Source organism: Hirundo rustica, chromosome 20 (genome assembly GCF_015227805.2).
Source record: "Hirundo rustica isolate bHirRus1 chromosome 20, bHirRus1.pri.v3, whole genome shotgun sequence".
NCBI lineage: Eukaryota > Metazoa > Chordata > Aves > Passeriformes > Hirundinidae > Hirundo > Hirundo rustica.
In genome coordinates this window covers 268534-291158 of record NC_053469.1, presented here as the reverse complement: position 1 = coordinate 291158, position 22625 = coordinate 268534, and the positions used below count along the sequence as shown (strand labels likewise).

Here is a 22625-nt window from a genome sequence, read left to right as displayed (position 1 = left end):
CTGCAGCCTGATCCCCCCGGCTGCAGAGCTGGATCAGTTTCCCCAAGTGCTGGTTGGGAGCTGAGCCGGGCAGCTCTTCCTCCTTACTATGAATTTTATAAAATCTGAACTTTCAGAAAAATCCTTGTTTATGGAAGCTCACAGTGCATTTCAGGGAGGAATGCAGATTTGCTGTTTCATACAAAATCACCAGCAAAATATTTGAAAGAGGGTTTTGTGTTCATTGTCAGCTGCATCTCCCTGCTATTCAGACTCCATTCTATTCAAATTTTCTTCCTTTCTTTAGGGGGAAGAGTCCGAGTGCACAAAGGGACTGTGGTTTCTGCAAGCAGATAGTATAACCCTGTAATATAAACATGGCAATGATTTCCTTAGGCCCTGTGATCCATCAGGCGTGTTCAGAGCAGTTGGCAAGGGTCTGGGAAGTTCCCACTGCTACACAGCAGCTACAGATAAACTGCCTTTCTGCCTTGGTCAGCTGCAGGATCCACACCCCCGGCGCTGGAAAGGTTCATCCCATCCTCTTTCCTGGAAGGGAAAACCTCTGCCTTTGAAGTCACTGCCCACAGCTTACAGAGCTGACTGATGCAGCAACATCAGTAATTTACCGAAGTGGGGGGCAGGGAGGGAAGAAAGCTGCAGCATAAATCTCAGTCCAGCTTTATTCTTTTACCTTACATTATACATCTTTAAAGAAAAATGCTGACAACATGCTTGCTCACAAAAAGCCTTTTGAGCCAGTGCCAAGAATTTGCTCAAACCTGGTAAAAAGTCACAGCTGGGACCTAAGACCAGCACTGAATTCTACTTCAGTGAATCTTAATTTTCTGGGGCTGAGGAGATGTTCGGTATGCCTCCTGCTCCAAAGCTGGATGAGAACCTGCTTTTGTCCTTTGGAGCAGGTAGTCTCTGGTGTCTGATATGGTGAGAATCCAGAGTGTTTCTATGTTTGCTCTCTCTGCATCACTTACTCTTCAATTTAGAAAGTTTAAAACAATATTATTTGGACTGAAATAGCGCAGCCAGGCAACAAGGGGCCTCCAGCCCGCAGGAAGGGCACGTCCCCTCTGCAGAGGGCAGCTCTGTGAGTGGCAGTGTCTGCAGCCCTGCCCATGGCTCCGTGCCACAGCAACCCGAGCAGCGGCCACCTCACCTGGAACAGCCCCAGCCCGCAGCCCTCTGCTCCCTGTGCTCTCCAGCTGGCCGCGGGTGCTGCTCCTTGGGGCTGGTTTAGTGTTCAAGATGAGGTCCTGGTGACTAGCTCATCATGAAGTTTTCAAGCATAATAAATCAGAGGGGGCAATTTTTTGATGAGTACTGTACCTGCCTAAGGGGAGCTGACCACACACATTTTTCTTCTCTCAGCAATCTTAATGCCTCCTCTAATCACTGGACAGTGGCTGCTTGTGTCTGCAAGCAGCTATTTGTGATTTTGGTAGAGATCCTCCTACAAGGAAATGGAGACATGGGACTTTGTATCCCCACGGTTCCCCCCTGAGCACTGCGCAGAAGATGGTAGATGGAGGAGGCACTTCTTCACCCTCCAGAGCTCCAGAAGTGCCCTGGCCAGCGTTTGCACACGGGCCCAAAGCACCAGTGTTAATTGTACAAAGTATGAAGAGCAGCTCATTGACCTGTAAAAATCTTTTCTAAGAATTACTACCTACCCCTTGAAATGCAAAGAGGAAGGGGTCTAGAATTACTGAAGAGTTTAGGATATGAATCCCAGGGAATCTCCTGCCAGAACTTTTTCCCCTGAACTAGGGGAGGGAGTGAATGTGTTGTGTTCCCAGGGATGTCATGTCCTGCCACAGAACAGTATTCCTTTATTTCTCCCTTATTGATGGCTCTTCTAGCTGCCTTAGTTGTACCTATCAGATGTGATGGTCTTCTTTCCACCAAAGCTGATGGTTTAAGTCTTATGTCCAAATCTTGATGCTTTAAGTTAAAAAAAAAATAAGTGCATTAAAAAAAATCATTTCTAACCTTTTTATTACAAAATGGATCTGTATGGAATTATGGAACCCCACACTGCAGTAGTGATAGCAACATGCCTAGTTTTGCTTCCTGCTCTGCATCATGCACTGGTGCTGTAGCTCCCCAGACAATGTAGGAAAAGTTCTAAAACCTTGGGTGGCCTTTGTGATCTTCTCACTTGCGATGTACAATCCGATTAGGGCTCAATCATTGATATAATGATAGCTCCCCCCACAGTTTATTGATCCCAGTGGGAATGAAGGGCATTCAGCACCTCACATAAGCAGACCCTTCATGTCTGTCCTGCTGCTCCTTACAGAATATGAGCAGTAAGGCTGAGCACTCCTCGATTTTCCTATTCAGACTCATTTCAAGCTCCAGCTCAGACTGGAGATTTGCTGAGTAAATAGTCTCACAATAATCTCAGCCTGATTCCAACTAATTAAATCCTGTACAAACATCCCTCTCCGGGCCAATATAGCAAAAGACAATGAAAACACAGAAAACCAGACATAGCTTTCCTCCAGATTTTGCTCGGCCCTTTAATCCTGTATCTTTTGAAAGATAGTAACGTCCATAAGATGAGGGGTCAGCCTTCCTGCCCTTAGCATCAAGCAGTGGAATTTTTCAATAATGAACAGCTGGGTCACCAGCGACACAAAAGCTGCTGTAATATCCTGTAGGCTTACAGGGCACAACAGAAATCCCAAAGCAATCATGATGTACACAGAAAGGGACCGTCCTTTTCTATTAAGGAGACCACTTCAAACCAGTCTCAACACCACCTTTTCTCCAGCTTTTCGAAGGAGAGATTATCCCCTGCGTATATTTAATCACACATTATGGGGCGGCTTTGATTGCCTTTTTAGAGTCAGAGAAGTTAAAGAACATAGTTTGAAGGCTCTTATTATCAGTGCTCCATCCTCGTGCTCCCAGCCAAGATGTGTTTACAAACAAGGGTCGGGAAGGGGGTGGAGGAAGCAGGAATGCTGCCCTGGGCCCACGGCTGCGCTTGGCACTGCTCTCACAGGCTTGGTTGTATAACCCTGACTCCAGCTACGTGTGGTGAGCGCCATTGGGAGGGGGAGGCAGGGGGGTTGCATTTGTGGTTTAATTTTTATGAAACCTTGTGGAATTCATCTCCTTTTCCAGGGAAAGAAGAAGTTATCTTGTAGGGGTTTTCCTACACAGAAAGGCAAAGAGTAGATCAGGGTAACACGAATGAAAACTAAATGCTATAAAGACTTTTTAATGTATCACAAAAGTCAGTCTGAGATGTGTGCAAGATATGCTGGAGATTCCTGATTAAAAGCAGTTTGTGTCAAGGAAGTTACCACTTGCAGCATGTAGAACATCTGACAGTGATTAACTGGAGCTAGCTATTAGATTTTCCTAAAGAAACAATACTTAAACATATCTCCACAAGTATGAAACACTTTATGTACTGTATCTGGTACACCTCATTTAAATTGACTTAGATGGAACAGACACACTAAGTCTAACTAGTAGGTTATTAAGAATATAAACCTGGTGCCCAAGAATTTACAATCAGTTATATGGGGAGGTATCCTGACTTTCCTCCTTTTCCCAGGGCTTTCATTTACTAAGCATATGCTGTAAAGATGTCACATTTACAGCAAGGGACATGTTTAGGATGTTTCTTACAAACAGTTTTAAGTTACATACCTGTAGAAAATGCATCTTGCTATGCTGCAATGTGCTGTTAGAAAGTCTGCTGTGAGCTCAGGAAAATGTGGGTGAAAGGAAGGATATATGCATTGGTACAAATGCATTCTTAACCTAGTTTTTTCAGTTTACTTATTAGCGCTTGTGAACTTTTGATAGAAAAATGACATAAAATTGTTTTCTATGGGAAGATGAATTTTCAGCTCTGTTAAAGCATTTAGAGGTTGGAGAAATATGGTTTAAATCAAGCATATCATACTTCTAATTCCGGGGGGGGTTACAAAAAGAAGAGCTTGGAGATTCATCCAGCCTGGAGTGTTCGGTAGTTGCAAATAAACTGTGCATTATATGTAATGATCATTTCCCTAAGAAATACCTTTCTGTTTCCTTCCCCTTTTTGTATCAGGAGGCTGATGGTTGCTGCAGGGCTGTGCCTGCACAAAGGCGCTGCTCTAATCCGGATTCATACATCACAGGGGAGGAACAGGGAGTCAGAAGACTTGGAACTCAGCATTCCAATAGGCCTTTAATTATGGATTTCCCTACTGTTTGTGAGTGGTGAGAAATGCTGAAGTAACCACTACAGCACTATGAGCCCAATTGAAAGCACTGCTTCAGTGTGGGATTTGTACGAAGAGTGTTTCTGCCTCTTTACTGTTTGTCACTTACATTGGAAGGTTTTTAAAAACAATCACACTTCCATTAGCAGCCACAGGAGCTCTGCTCTCCAGCCTGGCACCCAAAGTCCCAACTTATCTTACTTTCTCTATGCATAAAGGGTCAAATCAGGAATTGCACTGAGCTTCTCCAGAGCAGAAGAATGCTGAGGGTCAGTGTTTAGTAGGTGGGAAATCATGGAAACAGTCCTCTGGGGGCTGAGAGGTAATTTGCTGTTAAGTCCAAACTTCTCTAATTTGCATAATACCAAGCCTAATAAAATATTCATGGTAGCTCCTCTCACTTTCAGACAATTTAAGATAGAAAAAAATTAAACTGGAAAATACTGCTTTAAAAAAAAAAAAAAGGAGAAAAAAAGAATTGAAGACAATGTCTTCAAATATTTTTGTGCTTTTAATTTAATGTTATTTTTCAGAGTTACAGAATTGTTTGCGGTTATTGCCAGATAGAAATCTGCCTTATGCATAAAACTGCAGAGTTTGATCTTTTTACTGGGAATCGCAAAAAGTGCTGGAATTCCAAGATGCGGGTCACGTGGAAGGAGGACTTGGAGGATGTAGCATGTGCGCTTCATGGGCTGGCAGAAATGGTCATGCTGTGAGAAATGACAGCTTGAGAGGTAGTTGGTTTTCTCAGAGTTGGATTCAGTTGAAATGACCAGAGCCAGAGTTCACCCTTATCCAAAGGATCATCACTGGAATTCCGTCATAGTTGTGGCTGATGCATTCTGTGAGGTGTCAGAGACTGGAATGTGTGGAGAGCAGGAGAAACCACCAAAGTAAATGACAGCCCTGGGCTCAGTGCTCGCCCTCAGGGTGCTTCTGTCCTGTGCAGGTTCTGCCCTTTGGCAGCTGATGACCACAGCAGCTCCCAGCAAGCCAGGCAAACCCAGGGGCTGTGGGCAGCTCTCAGTGCCTGAGATGGGGCACGGCCTCAGGGCAGCTGCTCCTGTGCTTACTCACAAAGAGACATGAACTTATCTTGACCAGTCTGGAAGTTTCTTACTGGTGACTATTGCACACAGTCTTCATATTTCAACATCAGTCTAGAGTCTTGTGTTTGGAAAATGCTGATTTCTGCATTGCTATTAACTACCAAACCTGCACAGTCTTTCTCCCAGTTCCGAGAGAATTTGGAAATAAAAATTAATGTACATTATCCAAACGATATTGCAACTCCAGTGGTTCAACCCACTGGTCATCTCGCTTAGATGTGGTGTCTTAAAGAGCACAGAAAGGGAACTGATTGTGTTTGTTCTTAGCATTTTGGGGGCAAATGATTTTGTTTGCATCGATTCACTCATGTGAAAGCATCAGATTTCAGTTAAGCTTATAAATTAGTCAATGGTAAAACCTGAATCACATTAGCAAACACAGGTTTTCCTAGCATAACGGCTGTGAGATGGTGCCTTCCTGACCAAAGAATTGACACCTGACCTGTCCCTTTCCTTGCTGCTGCCAAGTTACATTTATTTTTTGGTAAGAAAACATGAAGTGGAGCTGCTAAAGGTGCAGGATTGCTTGCATCTGCTTACCTGTAAGAATAGTGCCAATGGCTGCAGCAGGCACATATCTGGAAACCGTTTCTCAAAGCCCCCAGGCCCTGGGAAGTGTGATTATCCTCACCCACAAGGGTGGGTGAAAGCAGTTTTGTCACTGGTGCTTCCTTTATGCAAAAGGAAATCATATCACAAGGTGCCAGTATAAAACACACTCCTGACAAGGATATATTAAACCAAAGCCACATTTGGGGTGCAGAGGGAGGTTGAGGCTGGCCAGCTGCATGAGATGACAGATATTTTTGTTAGGATATAATGTCTTACTCTGATTTCCTGAGCGGTTGAATATAAAGCATAAAACAATGGACAGTGATGAAATCCAGAAGAATTACCTCTGTGTATTCTGGAAGAGAGTAAACAAGTACCTCTATGCTGTCCAGGTACAGCAGGCACTGTTTGGGACAGCTGCACTGGCCCATTCGAAGGTGCTGCTTGCCAGTTCGAATGCAGGTTCATATAGGGTTCATATAAAATTGTACAGCTCCATAGACATCACCATGATAATAAACCCCACACAACAGAAAGGTTGGGTTTTCCAATGCATACCAACTACTGATGTAGAACATGCTCCAGTGAGGATTACTTGAAAAACTGCATTTAGTGCTGCAATAATACTAAAAGGTCACTTTGGATCACATTTGCAAAAGGTCAGAGCTGGTGGAGATAACAGCCTGTGCACACAGAGCAGAAGGTGGTGGGCTCGTTTTAGCTCCATCTGCAGTCACAGCTGAAAACCAGTCAGGATCAGACATGGAAAAAAGTTTCTTCAATTTTGACGGATGCTGTGCTAGAGGAGTTCTTCATGTAGTAAGAGACATTTTTGGGCTTGGTAAAAAATCCTTTAAAAAGGCAGAAAGCATTTTAAAACACAACACCATTCTGTATTCTCAAGATGCATCGGGGTTGAATTCATGTATCCAAAGTGGTTTTAGCAGCAGAGTTTCATAGAACATTGTTTCATGTGACATGGCAGGAGGTATGTAATGCACAATGTAAAAACATGCTTTTAATCTTGAAATCTGTCATATGAATCTTGTATACATAGGGAATTTTTGTCCTCAGTTTGCTGGGAAGCTTTCAGCATGAAATGGTGGGAGTGCAATTGTTTGATGCAGGGGTACTGCATTCTCTAAAGTTAATATTTTGGCATTTGGGAAACACATCCCTCACAAGCTGCCGCTCTTCTGCAGCCACTTTGCAGCCCCACCAACAGCAGACAAACCTCAAGCCAGGGACAGAGAAGTTTGTACCCAATATTGCTTTTCCAGCTGCTCTCAACAAGCTGTGATGGGAATATTGCAAGCTTATTCTGAACATCGTAGCTTTTGGCTTTAAACTAAATGTATTCCTGGAGAGGTTCCCGTAATTGAAATGGTCCCAGGAGGAATTAGCATCTCTGTACATATCAGCTGTCTGTCCATCAGGCCTAGTGGAGCAGTGAATGGTGGGGGCTGTGGGACTGAGGATCCCACCTGAGAAACTTCAAGTCTTCATCACCATCTCACAGCCTCTCCAGTTCTGATGTACATTGTGATCTCCTCCAGCACAGCTCAGGGGAAGTGAATTCTTTTGTGATGGATCTACATTGCGTTGAATGATTCTGCTGGCAATTTTTATTTGTAACAGGGCATGGTCCAGGGGTGCCCTGTAAAGTAAGGTAAGGCCAGTCCCAGCACAGAGGGTAAATGAAAGTCCTTGCCTAATGAATTTCTATTAATTGTAAGAAAGGTTCATCCTTCTTTCTCTACATTTTCTGATAGCAGTTGAGAGACACAAGAAATGTCATTTATCTTTGAAAACACAATATTAGTACATGTAAAGGCTCCCAAATGCTTCAGTGAAGGAAGGCAGCATATATTCATGGCTGGAGTCTGCCCTTAAATCTGATCCCATTCTCTATGGGCCCGTAACTCCATCACGGTGACCCTTGCACTATAAGGTATAATATAAAGCAGCAACTGACAGTAGTTCCTGCAGCTGCTGGGACGTGGCAGGGCCTTACTGGGTACACAAGGGCATTCAGCCCCATTTGTGGGAGTCTCTGAAGGATGCAAAGGTGATCAGCGTCCGTGGAAATGAATGGGCTTTTCATGCTGATGATTTCATTCTGGATGGACACAACACTTCCAGCCGTGGCGATTCATCATCCTGGCTGGATGCGAGTGGAAGGCAGCCAGCACTTTTGCACTGATGCTCAGAGCAGACCCTGAAGATAAAGCGTGGGACTCGGACAGAGCTTTCTAAATATTTGACCGAGAACTGCCAGGGAAGAGCAGTGCTATTCCTATTTCTAGGCTGCCAGCAGTGTCTAGCAAATTCTCCCAGAGAATTGCTGCTATCCATGACACAGCTCCAACGCTGCGCTTTCTTAACCTCCTTGTTCTGCTCAGGATTTACCTTCGCCTCTGAGGCAGCTCAGCGTTGCTAAGCACAACACGGTCACTGTGCGTCTGGCACGTTTGGGGCACTGGTGCTGCCGTGCACTCTCCAAACCAGCCCCAGAGCTGGGCTGGGGCTGCTCTGCTGGCACTCCACTCCTGTTGTTGTACAAAAGGAGGCAGAGGCTGCAAGGAGGCATTGCCAAAGGGTGCTGCTGTTTACAGGGTGGGGTCAGGGGCTCTCTGGGCACAGGCTGAGCTGGGGCAGGCGGGAAGCCCGGAGCTGCAGCCCTGCCCGGGGTTCGGAGCTCCGTGGGCACGGGCCAGCGGGAGGTGGGTGGCAGCTCCAAATCCCTGTTTCTGCCATCCCGCCCCAGCACACGGCTGCCTATGGGATCTGGCACCACCGAGGGTTTGTTCCTCACCTTCTGTGGGGAACGGGGCAGGGATGGAGCAGCCATCTCAACTTTACAAGGTGTCTGGATGGAGTATTGATGGATTTGGGCCTCAGAGTGACTAATTAGCATGCAGGGTTCCTCAAAAGGGTTAACGTGAGATCTTTTTAATTGTCAAAAGAGTTGCAGGCTATTAGGGTTGGCATATTCTTCAATAATCTGTTTTATTTTTACCTGCTGGGAGCTTAATTAAAAAACAAAGAGGCTCAATTTAAAGCCCATTACTATGCTAATTTTGTAAGAACTGGGCGGTGATTAAGAAGCTTTAAAAAGAGGAGTTTAGTTTGCTCTAGGGAATGGGTTGGAGGCAGGTTTTATTTCGTTTCATTAGCTAGCTACAATTATTTATAAACTAAATGGAAATGATATTAAAGAGTAATGAAAAAAACAGCATCTATGTATTATTGAACAGCAGAACTTTTTTTAATTTAGCATCGAAGTGTGCAGAGCCTTTATTACTGCAACTCACAGTTAACACAGCTAAATGCAGTTGTTAAATATAAGAGGCTTTTAAAATATGCCCATAAATACGGAGCTGTCTGGTTTGCTTTTCCTGTAGATCACTAGTGTAAGTTTATAAAGATATCAAAGTGACAATAAAGATGAACCACTGTCTCTTAAAAAAAAAAAAAAAAAAAAAAAAAAAAAAAAACCAAAAAAAAAAAAAACACCCAAACAAAACAACCTGGGGTTTTATATAGGAAAATTTCTTAACAGAATAAATTACACACTTACTATTTTTGTATTATGCATGTAATGCTGTATAATCTAACACCACTGCAAACCTTCTACTGCCTTTTGCCTGTCACGTGAGCCCAAAATAATACCTGCAATTCCAGTTATGTTGGAGTACTTGGGAGGAGCTGGTGCATTGCACGGGTGTTCAGAGCTGAAGGCAGGCAGGGACCAGCAAGGGCCAGAGCTGTTACCCAGGCTGTGGGGGGTGAAGAGGTGGGACAGCAGCTGCAGGACAGCCTGGCTCCCAGCGTGGCTGCGTGAGAGGGCAGCAGGAGCGCAGGGTGCAGACGTGGCCAGGGAGAGGCTGGCAGAGCCAGGGAGAGGGCTCCAAGCCCGGGCAGCAGCTGTGAACTGAACCCCCCAAACAAAGGTATCTGTGTCTGTGGTGTCTGTGAGGATGTGAGCAGGGAGATGCACGCTGTTCCTGCCAGAGGAACCGGTAATGCTGCTGGTATCTTCTCAGCACTGGGAGGAGGAGGAGCTGCTGAGCCTGTACCTGGAAAAGCCACATCTCTAGTGGCACCAGGGCTTTCTACAAAACAACATGCTCCTATAAAACATCCCAGCTCATGTGGCAAGAGAGCTGGTTTGCATGTGCAACCTGGTAGCTGAGTCCACTCAGCACTGGATTTCTCACTGAAAAGCCACTCTGATCTTACAGAGGACAGGAACCCCATGCCCCACCAGCCAGCACTGCCATTCCATGCTGAAACCCTTTGTGCTGCTGCTCTTTCTGGGAAAGCCTTGATGCTGTTCCAGGGATGGAGAGTGGGAGGAAGCTTGGAACAACCGAGAGACATCAGTATCAACTAGGCAGAGGGGTGAGGAGGAAGAAGAATGTTGACAGGAGGGCCAGCAGTGGATGCCAGCCCATCCTCCTGGGCTGCCCAGAGCAGCTGGCATTTAACTTTGTAAGGCTCCACATCAGTCTGGCTGTGGCACCAAAATTGTTGGCGGGGCATCTTATTTTAAATAGTTGTTGCAACCAGTAAAGTGTTTCTCGATGAAAGAAATAAGTTAGAAGAATTAAAATTACCTGCACATCAGTGATTCAAATGTTTGTGGACGCGAGCAGGACTCCTCCTTCTGTGTGGGTCCTGCGTTTGTGGCATGAGGTAGAGCATCCTCGAGCCATTCAGGCTCTGTCAAATCAAAATTCACAACGTGGCTCCCACAGTCGTGCTGGGGAGAAAAGCCTTACACTGCAGGTCTGCTGCTCCTGTGGGTAAACTGGGCTGAGCCCAGAGCTGCCGCTGGAGATAGAGGTCATACAGCAGAATAACTTCAATTCCTCTTCTGGTTCTAAAGGCAAAGTGAGCTATCCAAGATCCCTGAGGTTGCAACTGTCCCTTGGCCTTCTTTTGACCCTATATACACCTTACATTCTTCCTTTAATGATTGACATTCAGTGGGTTTGTGCCTTCGGGCACACTGAAGTTGTAGCTGCTTCTTCATCAAAGCAACTGTTTACAGCTGGTTTGAGTTGGATGCCGATAAACAATATTCTTTTTGTCTCAAAATAAAAAGCAGCTTAAGTCCCTAATGATAAGGATTTTGTGCTTTGTAGAGGAAAAAAAAATTCAGCTAGTTTGGGACAGCCAGCCACTTAGCTTAGCAAGTTGGAGTACTTTATACTTCCTGCTAAACTGCCTTTATCTTCTCAAGTGAGCCGGCTATAGATTCTTATCATTGTGGCAGAAGTGATGAGGGTAACATCTTTAGTTGGAAATCATTGGCAACATGTGGAGAAAGCTTAAGATGTTGTCACACTTTAACTTGGTCCTAATCTGTTCAAAGGCAGTTGATACTTTCTAACTGTGCCAGCAGGTAGTGAGAGGGAGTCAAAGACCATCAGGGTGAAATAGCTCCTGCTTTTCTTTGGAGAGTTTATGACTTTCATAAAGCGGACACAAAGACACTGTGGCGGTAACTGTTATTGTCTAAATTAAGAGCTTATGTTCACCCAACCATATTTCATTAACTTGTACAGCCAAGCTTCTACATTTCCTGCCTGCTCCATGCAGTGCTAGAAGCAAATCTTAAATATTTTAACGCCTATTGTCAGTGCAGTGACGAGCAGTGCGGAGGTCGGCCCTGCCTGTGCGTGGTGACCAGCGCGGGCAGGCGTGCGCTGCATCCCGGGGCAGGCTGCTCTGCGACTTGGGACCTGTGTTGTGTGAGATCAAAAAAGAGAATTGTTTTCCTCCCAACAACAAATTGATACTGCGACCAACCCTAAAATGCCAAAATGTAGGGCCTAACTGCCGATGGAGCTGATCATTTCTAAACTCATCTTCCCTGTGAATGAGGACCCAGTCCTGTTCCTGATGCTCCCTAAGGAGTTTTACATCTCACTTGAAGCAAAAGCTGACACAGCTTCTCCTCCCCTGTGTTTCTATAACAGATCATCTTAAGAACATCAGAGGTCTTGGTGAGCAAACTTCAATGCATTTCAGCAAATACAGTGTTTTGGAAAAAGGGGCTTCGTCAGCTCTATAAAAAGGACAGTGCAATCAGAGCGGGATTTCTTTTCAACCAGATATTCAACAAAGCATCTCGTTTCTGGAAATATATATGGAACCCTGAGCAACACCATGTACAGAACAATTCCAAGCCATACAAATTTTCTTGCTGAAAGAAAAGAATGTGCTGATAAGATATGAGGGGATTTTGTACACTTTTTCTCTAACAGGCATCTTTATTTTTCTCTGTGTGTGTATAGTATATATACATACACTTAACCAAAAGTTAAGTAGTATTTAATTTAAGTATTTCAGCTTTGACCTACTTACAACTTTTCATTTAATTAAAAAAAAAAAATCTGGAAAAGTTAATAAAATGTTTAGACAAACCTTCCAGTCTTGCGAGCTTAAAGGAATAATCCTCTTTGCATGCCTAATAATGTTGTTGGTGTCTAATGGGATTTCATTTTCACACATGTGGAAGTGTCCTGTGTTATAAATGTTTGACTGCTGGAATAACTTAAAACCTGTGCAGACGTTCGAGGCAGGAGGAGGGTCTGGGCGTGCTGTAGGGCCCTGCTTACTGATAAATCTCTTTGTATGGGTTTAGAGCATCTAGTTTGCTAAAGCCTGAATACAAACACAGATGCTGATAGCTGAGTCTTAGGGCTCTGTCAACCATATTTGGCCTTACAGAAGCCAGGAGATTTTCATAGTTCTGTGTCAAATCTTAAAAATTCAATTTATAGAGCAACTTTAGTAGTCATCCATATTAGAATGACCAGGCTCATCAGTTCTTTAATGTAAAAAAGATGAATCAGATGTTTCAGTCTTCAAAAAACACTGTATTAGGAGGAGTGTTTATTTTCCATCCTAATATTAACAGTAAGTAATTGACATAAGCTTAATAAAGGTCATTTCATGCTACAAGAATAAATTACCATTCTTAGGCATTGCAGTAGATACCTTTGGTTACGAGAGTTTTGGGTGTTTGAGTAGGGTTTTTTTAGTGTTCCTTTTCTTTTTCAGTGGTCCTTTTTGCAAAGCTCCATGCCTCTGGTAAGAGTCTCCTGTTTTCATCAGAAGAACAAAGTTTGTGAAAGAAGGACTATAAAAAGAAACCATGTGAGATGATTGGGGGAGAAAAATTTCTTCCATTAAGGATCAGCCTAAAAGAGCACGATTTAGAGCAGAATATAGCTGGAACTTTTGTAAGACAAGCAGCAACTTTTCATGCTCAGATGGGGATTCTTGGGTTAAATTGCTATCTTTGAGTTCTGAACTTGGAAAGGTATTAAAGTGGAATTAAACCTTTACACAATCCTGCTCTTGTGTCATTCAGGATTTTTTTGGGTTCTGTTTAATTGTACATCACAGCAGGGTTCTGAGTGACTGGTGCTTTAAAGAAATGAAGGGTAGGGTTAAGTCTGCAGCCCACTGCTCCCTGCTAATCCTTCTTGTTCCTTGAAGAAGGATTTACTTTTGCTGCCAGCTTGTGAAAGACTTTCCTCCTCCCGAAGAGATTGTTGTGGCTTTCCTGGGGAGGTGTGGTTGCTATAGCAGGGAGTCACGCCTGGGTATTCTCTCAAACCCTACTGAGAATGGGCCAAAAAAGAGCCAAAGAAGAGTAAAACTGGGGATTAAAAAATGGAACAATGGGAGACAGGAAGATAGGAGTGGGAACAAATGGGAATTACAGCACCAAAAATAATGCAAAGTGACAAAAAGAGGAAATAGAAAAATAATAGCTGACAGTTGCATTGAAAAGACAAACACTACAAAAGAACAATTTATTTTCAACAGGCAAAGAACATAAAAAGGCATCTGGGAAATAAGACACAGCCCTATGTTGAGGACTTTTTTTGGTTCTTACTGTATTGCAAACATACATGCACCAAGTACACAAAACAGCATCATGCCTCTCTCTCAGTTCCACCTTCACCACAATCTGTTCATTTGAAACAAAAACTTCTTGGGTTTTAAGCCGCCTGTTTGTTTATTCATTTGCTCTTAAATGATGTCTCTAACTGCGTCTGTTCCTAGGCACTAAAGGTAGGGTAATTCTGGGCTTTTCATATTAAATATTGTCATGCATATCAATACCAGAAGAAAAGATTCAACTCTGCTCAAATTCTGTTCTTGAATGCTTTCCAGAGAAATAACTGCCTCTAGTGGACACTTGGTTTTGCTGCTGCTTACTGGAGACAAATTCTTTAGCTCATGCCATGGCAATGCCCTGACGCCTCTACCTGCCCCGGGCTGTGCCCTCTCCTCACCCTGCTGCAGCTGACTCCTCACTTTGGCTCAGCCAGCTCATCCCTGTCCCGAAGAGTTTTCCTGTAGGAGTTTAGAAGAAGTATTTTGATCCTAACCCCCTTTGCTCTACTGACAAAACACGGCCTAATTTTGCAAATATTTGAATATTTCCATCTCAGTCAAAGAAACAGAAATTTTCATTCAGTGAAAAATTTGTCACAATGCAAATAGAATTTTAAAAGGAGCCAGTGCCACATCTAACAGCAAATCTCTCTGAATGCCTTTCCTGCACCCCACTGCTTCATATACAGGGGAGGCAGAGAGATATAATAGATGAAACATTTTGTTTATGAAGTGTCTATGTTTTGCTTTATTTCACATGTTTTTGCAATATAGATAACAGATTACACCACTGAGCTTTCATTGCCTTGTGCTATAAAGATACTATAAAGCCTTTCTGGGTATTAATAATAGATTGTGTTGATGAGTTTGGAGAAGCTGGCAATAGACCCCCCACTGCAAAGACATTAACACCACAGGACTAAGGTATCTTTCCCTTGCAAATCAGTTGCTAAATTGGCTGTGCTGATGAGTTTGGGCACTAGCTCTCCACCAGCATCACTGCAGCAGGCACAGGAAGTGATTTTGTTTTATACTAGCAAATAACATTTCTTCCTCTCAATGTTCTTAGTTGTGAGGAAAGCCTTGTGAAAATTCTTTCCCTAAGTCATTCTTGCCAGCCAAGAAATAACTTAGAAATTATATTTGAATTGCTTTGACACGATTATTTTTTTCTGTAAAAGTGAAGACTGGGCCAGTGAACCACGACCGTACAATTTCCCTGCTTATGGGGTCTTCAGGGTGAAATCTCATATAAAAATTGCATTAGAAGACTTTCCCTGTGTTGTTGGTGGTGTAAATTCAGTGTGCGATTCAGTGAGCAAGAAGGATAAGATGTCTGTCAGAGCAGAGCCAGCATCCCGGCCCCGGGCAGGGCTGTTCCACAGGACCCCTCCACGGGCCGCTTCATCCACTGGAGACTGGCAAGGGCACAAAGGGACAAGGTGAAGGTGGACTTAATTTAATTTGTGTAAAAAACTGAGCAAAAATCCAAAGGAAAAAAAAAAAAGTGTGCCCGGTTTGTTTTGGTGACCACTGCCCCCCAGCTGGGTAGAGATGTGGCAGAAGCACAAATGCCCTGAAAAATGCGATGCCTTTATAGCCCACCAGTGTGATCTAGAGAATGCAAAAACCCACAGCAGCAGAAGCCCATTTACCTTCTTTGAAACTCATGGACAAAAATAACATTATTTCACAGATGTTTGCACCGCCTAGAAATATAATTCTAACAAAATCGTCATCTTTTGTTAATTCATTAAGTCTTCTTAATTGCAGCCCCAGCTTTATCAATTCAATTGGTGCCCTTAACTTTTATAACAGTTTCTGTTCTACAGAAAAGATTAGGAGAAAATTGCAGCCATAATCTGTACAGTGCAATTGCTGTGCTATAAAGAGGAATGGGAGTAGCTGGGAAGAGCAATTGGATTCCCAAAGGTGGAGCACAGTAGAGCAATATCAGTGACTTTGTAAATGAAAAATTGTTTTAATTCCCTTCTAACAGCAATAATTCTATTCTTCATAAATTTTTCCATCAAAGTGTTGTATGGAAAAATGCTATAAAATAGAACAGCATGGCATTGATGGAAGACAGTTGAACAAAGTGGTCAATTAGGGGATGAAAATTAAGCAAAGAGAAGAATTCATTCTGTCACATTCTGCTCAAAGAAACTGCTCTGCACTTTGCATTTTATGTTGTACTCTATAGTTAAGGGAGATGTAACTATTTAGGTCATTCTGGTCCCACTTGAGCAAGTTGCATTAAGCTGTAAGCTTTAAATTCTGTGTGTCTCTGTGCCTCTGTTCAGCATCCCAGTTCCAGCCCGGAGCTGCCGGTGCCCACCGGTCTGAGGTGGGCAGCGAGTGCTGCTGGGCACAGCGATGATGGGCGCTGGTGGCTCTGGCAGGGTCTGTGGTCAAAGCCCCACCAGCGTCAGGGCAGGATTTGGCATGGGATAATTTGTGGTTGGTCCCTATCGCTATTTTAGCCATCAGCTTGTCCTGACAGGGCAGTACAGCACTCCTCACGGAAACACAGGTAACATATTTACGTGAAGAAAATGTCACTCGTGGCCAAGATAGGCAAAATGTAATTTGTGAGTCTCAATCCACGTCGTGAAGTGCAGATTTAACACAAGCTTTCACCAGTAGCTGGTGTTCATAGTACAGCACCTGTGGATAAGGGTTAATAGATATTTTCTTCAGTTCTCCCTGAAGAAGAAAAAGGTTTCTTTGTTTTAGTTTCTCTCTAAATATTACATTTTTTTTCCTAGAAACTTTTAAATTTTGCACATTTTATTACTACTTGATGAAAGGGAATTATCTTTCTTATACTGAAGTTTCAGCTATGAAAGTTGCTTTAATAAATTATGTAATTATTTCTTCTGCAGGGAAAATATTTTAAATTGATTATTTCTTTTTTAAGGGGGGGTGATTCAAATCATAATTTTATAATATTTCTGTTCTGCTTTACTGCATTCGGGATGTTTTGTATATTCTGAATTAAGTGCAATCAAGCAACAGTTTTCCATTTTATAAGCACCCATGAGCTGTAAGACACTACAAGAAAGATTCAAGTCCTGTGCTGGAAAAACCCCATGCATACTGTTTTTCCAATCCTATGTCATCTAAAGAAAGAAGTAACAAAATTTATCCCAAAGAACAAGGAACAGATGTCTTTCATTAGTAATTTAATTTCTTCTCTTAATAAAACTCAGTTGTGTGAAAAACATACTGTATTTTACTCCAGCTCTACCCTGTTCCACAGCACAGGAGCGTGGAGCGAACTCCCAGCCTCCGAGCAGGCCAGCAGGGGTGTCCCGGGGTGTGAGCAGAGGGAAAAGCATCACACACAGACTGCACCAAGACTGCTTACAAAAGCTGTGACCACTACCTTTGCATATGTATTAAATAATGAAATCCAGGTATCTGCTGTGGTTGCTGCAACACACAATGTCAGAATAACAGAGAAAGGGAAATGACTGAAGGTCCCTGATAGGTAGGAAGCAGCATCTGTCCTCTTGCATACATCAAACACAGCTTAATAACTTCCTATTTACTACTTCATGGCAGAGGCCCAGTAAATAAACAACCTGACTGAATTAGTCTATTTTTCTACCTTTTTCCTGTATAACAAACCTCTTGAACCACGCTTAATGTGAACAGCAAATTTCACACTGCACATGGACATCTCTCAGCACAGATTAAATTAGTTATAATAAAACAATTAAAATCTATTTGCCCACAGACAGGAGGAAATGAAGGACCTGGCTGAGCCACAGAAAGGTAAAGGGTGGGTTGTCAGGGCACCAGGAGAGTAAACAGCAGAGCTGTGATTCTCAGGAGCAAAGCAGGGTCAAACTTACTGCGAGATAACTGCGCGGGATATAATAAATCAGGGGTCCGAATTGCACTCCAGATGGCTGTGCCATACAGGAAGGCACAGTGGATCATGTAACTGTGCTTGTTTCTAAGGATTACTGATTCAGCCTGCCTTCACAGGGATATCCTAACAAATAAAATCTTTATGGCCTCTTCCGCTGGTGAACATTTTCATCTACTGGTTAAAATCAGGACACGTCTTAGCGTTTGCTTTGCCCCTGATACATATGCAGAATTAATTTAAGTTCACACAGTTTTAGCTGGTAAAAACTTTTTGATTATCTAGTACTGTAAAGTTGCTTCACAGCATTTATTGTAAATACTCTGATGGACAGACAGGCCATTGTTCTGAGCTTTAGCTTGGCTGAGTCCCCCAAGTGTTCCAGGCATAGAGGCAAACACACTTAAAAACTCCTAAACCTATTGAGTTGTCCTTCAAAATTGTCCAGGCAACAGAACTTATTTATAAAACTCCACAATCATTGATTCAAAACAAGGTTTTCTTGTTCTGCTTTTCTTCTTTGTCCTCTTTGAACGGTTTTCTCTGGAATGTTTTCGTTGTGCTTAGGAGTCAGAGATTTCCTGCGGCTTCTAATAAAGGCATTTGATTTCCACTCTCCACATACTTTAACACATCCAAGGATTTTGAGGTTTGACATTAGCTTAAGAGAGCTGGAGATAATCAGCCATGGGGGTAAAAAGCCAGAGTTATGCAAATTATTTGTAAAATGTATAGGAAGCAAAAAAAATTATGCCTTTAAATGTGGCTGGTGTGGGACAGAGTTTTTGTCTCAGCATAGAATATCTGTGTGCTCCCCTTCAAATTTATGGCTTTGATTGAAACCTGTAAAGGGGTGATCTGTAAAGTATTCCTGCTATCCTACACTTCCCAACAGGTTTATTACCATTCATTTATAAAATGAACAGTCTAACGAGCAGTGGTTTAGATCACAGCTATCCAAGTCTGGTCATTTGTCAAGATTAGTTTCCTGTTGTGAGATTGCCTTGTGCAAAAAGAGTGCATAACCTTGTGTTCCTCTTGGGAAGCTGAAAAAATACCTATAAACACCCTATAAGATAGGTTTTATGAAGATTTTATAATCTCAGAGTTGAACCCAATGCGCTGCTCTGTGTGTGTTTGTGCGTGTGTATTTGTGTGAACGGATGTTATAATACAGAGTACCTGTGTACAGGGGGGAGGGAATTTTCTTGACAAGAGTTAAATTCAGGATATGAAGTCCGTGCAGTCAAGGCAATTTAATGTTCATTTGAATGAGTTAATATACACTGATGACAGTGTAATTCGTTATAGCTAAAAGGCTGTCTTGGGAAGCACTGTTGCAAAAGAACCATCTTTACGGGAATAGTCGGCTGCCAGTAAATAACACGAAGTGTTTTCCGTTCACGTTAAATATCTTTATTTTCAAGAAAAAGAAAAAGCACAAACAGTCACTAAGGCAGTATGACAGCAAAGGTACAGGTCAGGGAAACGCTCCACAGGACAAGGAGGTTATCTTCGTGTCCCTGTCTGAGGGAAGGTGCAGGGGATTTGTGCTCTCCTGGGCTTTTCTTCTTGAAATTATCTGTAAACTATGTTACATTTGTGTTTGCACTGCCACTGGACGGTGGAATTGCGCGCTTTGCTTGGGAGACAACTGGAGGTAGCCGCAGCCCATCGCGGAGCGGTCCCAGCCCTCCCCGGCGGCCGCGCCCCGCCCCGCAGCGCCGGGCCCGCAGCATCGCCGCTCCCGGGGAAGGCTCCCCGTGCTCCCCGAGCTCCCCGCGCTCCCCGTACCCCCGAGCTCCCGCGTCCCCGTGCCCCCCGCGTCCCCGAGCTCCCCGCGTCCCCGAGCTTCACGTTCTCCCGCGCTCCCCGAGCTCCCGCGCTCCCCGAGCTCCCCGAGCTCCCCGAGCTCCCCGTGCCCCCCGAGCTCCCGCGCCCCCGCGCTCCCCGCGCTCCCCGTGTTCCCCGCGCTCCCGCGCTCCCCGTGTTCCCCGCCCGAGCTCCCCGTGCGTCCCCAGCCACCCCCCTCCCCGTGCTCTCCCCGAGCCCCCGCGCTCCCGTGCCCCCCGTGCTCCTCGTGTTCCCCGCCCGCACTGGGGAGATGGGCACCTGCCCGCGGCGGTGGCGGCAGGGCGGGGTCCCTGGAGCCCCTTTGAGAGCGATTCCCAGCCCAGCCGCGCTGTGTCCGGACACGCGATGGGCGGCGGAGCCCGCAGGTGGCCGGAGCCCCGGCCCCCGGCACGGCCGAGCATCGGCATCCCGGGGCCAAGCCGAGGGAGTGGGAGTACACGGGGGGACAGAGCCTTCGCACCAGCTCTGCCGCTCCTGAGGTCTCCAGGTGTGCCCCGTCCTGAGGCCATCCCCTCGGACACAGAGGCCAGGCTTGCCTGAATGAGTCAAATAGGTTTAAGCAGTTAAACAGAAACAACTTTTCTCAGTGCACCTTTTTTTTTTTTTTTTTTTTTTTTTTTTCCCTCTCCTCTTTCTGTGTTAATCCTTTCGGATATAAAATTGCATAGAGATAAAAATATTTTCTGCTTAGGAATTTGCTGGCTAAAGCATTGTAAGGAAAACCTCGTGGACAAAGCAAACTGAGTGTATGGAATAAGCCATTCTGTTCATGGCAGTGCCCAGGGTCCTGCCTGTGTGGCATCAGCTTCCTTTTGACAGATTTAATTGATTCCATGCCTGAGAAAGAGCCACTCAGTCCACCTTGCACCGCTGTTACCTTGAGGTTGTGGTGGTGCAAAGGTGCGCTCTGAGCCCGCCAGGCTCCCGATGCAGTCACTCCTAGGTACAGCTGGGAACAGCCCAGTCCCGTCTCTCAGCCGGTTTCTGGATGCTGTGTGCAACCATATTGACATTTGCTTTTCCCTCCTGCCTGCTCTGACTCCAGCCCTTTGCCGAGGGCTCGTACTGCCATTTTCTTGCACTTCTCAGCTCAGACAAAATGGAGGCTCTGGAGGAATGAATCACTACCACAGCCTTAGCCTTCTAAAATCAGAGAGAATTGCCTTTTTTGTGAAAAATTATAATGTTGATGATAGAAAAAAGTCAGCATACCCCATGCTAAAAGGCAGAATCCAATTTTTTTTGCAGTAAGCACACTGGAGCAATGGTGTTCATTTCCTTGCTGAAATGTAAATGTTCATGCACCTTGCACTGTGATGTATTGCCATAAAAGACACTGAATTTCAAATCACCAGCACACCATGTGACACAGGGATGTAACAGCAATTCATCTTTATTTGAGGCAGCCCTTTTCTGAAATCTCAGGGAGATTCCCAGTTGTCATTAGAAAAGCAAAATAAAATTAATCTGAATAATTCTAACTTAAACCTAGAAAATTAATGATCGATGAAAAGACCGGGCTTATAGAGCATTAATAAGAACTAGTCTGGATACAGGTGTGTGTTCTAGGGTCTGTGATTATACTGGTAATTTGACAGATTGTATCACTGCCTATCTCTGCCAAAGGGTGTTTCACACCATTTAAAATGCACAGTACTTCCTTCAGAGACAGGTTGTTCTGGAATACTCAACATCCAAAGAAAAGCTGTGTTATTTCACTCCTCTCTTATTGATTGCATGTGTACAATCGTGTGTATGCACAAGTGCTGACTTTGCCCTCAGCAAAAGCATAAAGTTTTCATGCTCATTTCTATGTTTATCAGCCTCCTCAGAGACAGACAATACCAAAAATGGAAAGTCATGAAATCTGTTCGGAATAGGGCTTAAGTGCTGAAACCAGAGACCCTGCATAAAACAAAGCATGAGCTTGTCCTTCCTCTAAAAGGTGAATAAAAATACATTCGGGTTTTAGCAATTATCCAACTTTGGGAGCTCCCTTTTGTTTCTAATTTTGAAAGGAAAAAAAACACTTGAGAGGAGGACAGATCAAAGTGCGCTTTGTCCAGAAGAGGTGATTTAGGGAACTCAAGACCAAAGGGTTTGAGATTTGAAAAAATTGCGTGCCTACGATGTTTTCCAAGCCTAAGGATGCAGGTCTTGCAGTGTGCAGAAGCATGCGCCAGGCTGATCTGTGCAGACATTGCTGGATGTAGATCCACACGGGCTATGATCTGACGCTCCTCTGACTGTGCTGCCTCTTCCTTGCAGGCTGTTTGCTGCAAAGTGCAGTGGCTGCATGGAGAAGATCGCCCCGACGGAGTTCGTGATGCGAGCCCTGGAGTGCGTGTACCACCTGAGCTGCTTCTGCTGCTGCGTGTGCGAGCGCCAGCTGAGGAAAGGGGACGAGTTTGTCCTCAAGGAAGGGCAGCTGCTCTGCAAAAGTGACTATGAGAAAGAGAAAGACTTGTTGAGCTCGGTCAGCCCAGACGACTCAGACTCAGGTGAGCTTTTCCCACACCTGCTCTGACTGGAAAAGCTGCATGGGTCTGTAGAGCTTTCGTACAGAAAAGCACATCCACTTTCACATCCACTTCATCTATATGCCTGTGCCACCTATGCAAATTTGCAGGCACAGCTGAAAACATTCCTACTGGCAGTCTGCTTTTCCTAACCTAACTCCCTTCCTTAACTTCCTGCTCAGTAAAAGACAAAATCTTTTTGCTTTCATCGACGTGCTTTTCTATAAGATCATAAAGCATGAGTCAGACTGACTTTAGCTACCCGAGGTCTCACTCAAGTGAGGCATCAATATGCTGTTCTCCATAGGCATTCTTCCATCCACTCAAAATCTTTTTCAGGGGATCTTCTGCGCATACAATTTCAGCACTAAACCAGGAAAAGGGGCACAGCAGTAATATGATTTTCTAGAGGAATCTCTCTGCCAATTGCAAGTAGTACCTTTAAGAAAGATTGCAAGTGCAACACAGAAGAACTGAAGAGAATCTGAAAGTAACTGAAATGTTGGTTTGTGCCATCATAGTTGCACACTTGTTTGCCAAAAAAAATATGTAAGAAAATCAACAG

The 22625-nt window shown here is 44.2% G+C and overlaps 1 protein-coding gene across 1 annotated transcript in view; it reads left to right on the top strand.

The window, feature by feature from the left end:
- Positions 1 to 22625, top strand: part of LMX1B (LIM homeobox transcription factor 1 beta) — an 88979-nt gene that overhangs the window by 54623 nt on the left and 11731 nt on the right. Inside the window, exon 3 of the mRNA XM_040083302.2 lies at positions 21810 to 22042. Coding sequence (XP_039939236.1) covers positions 21810 to 22042 — 233 coding nt within the window. The remainder of the gene's footprint in view (positions 1 to 21809; positions 22043 to 22625) is intronic.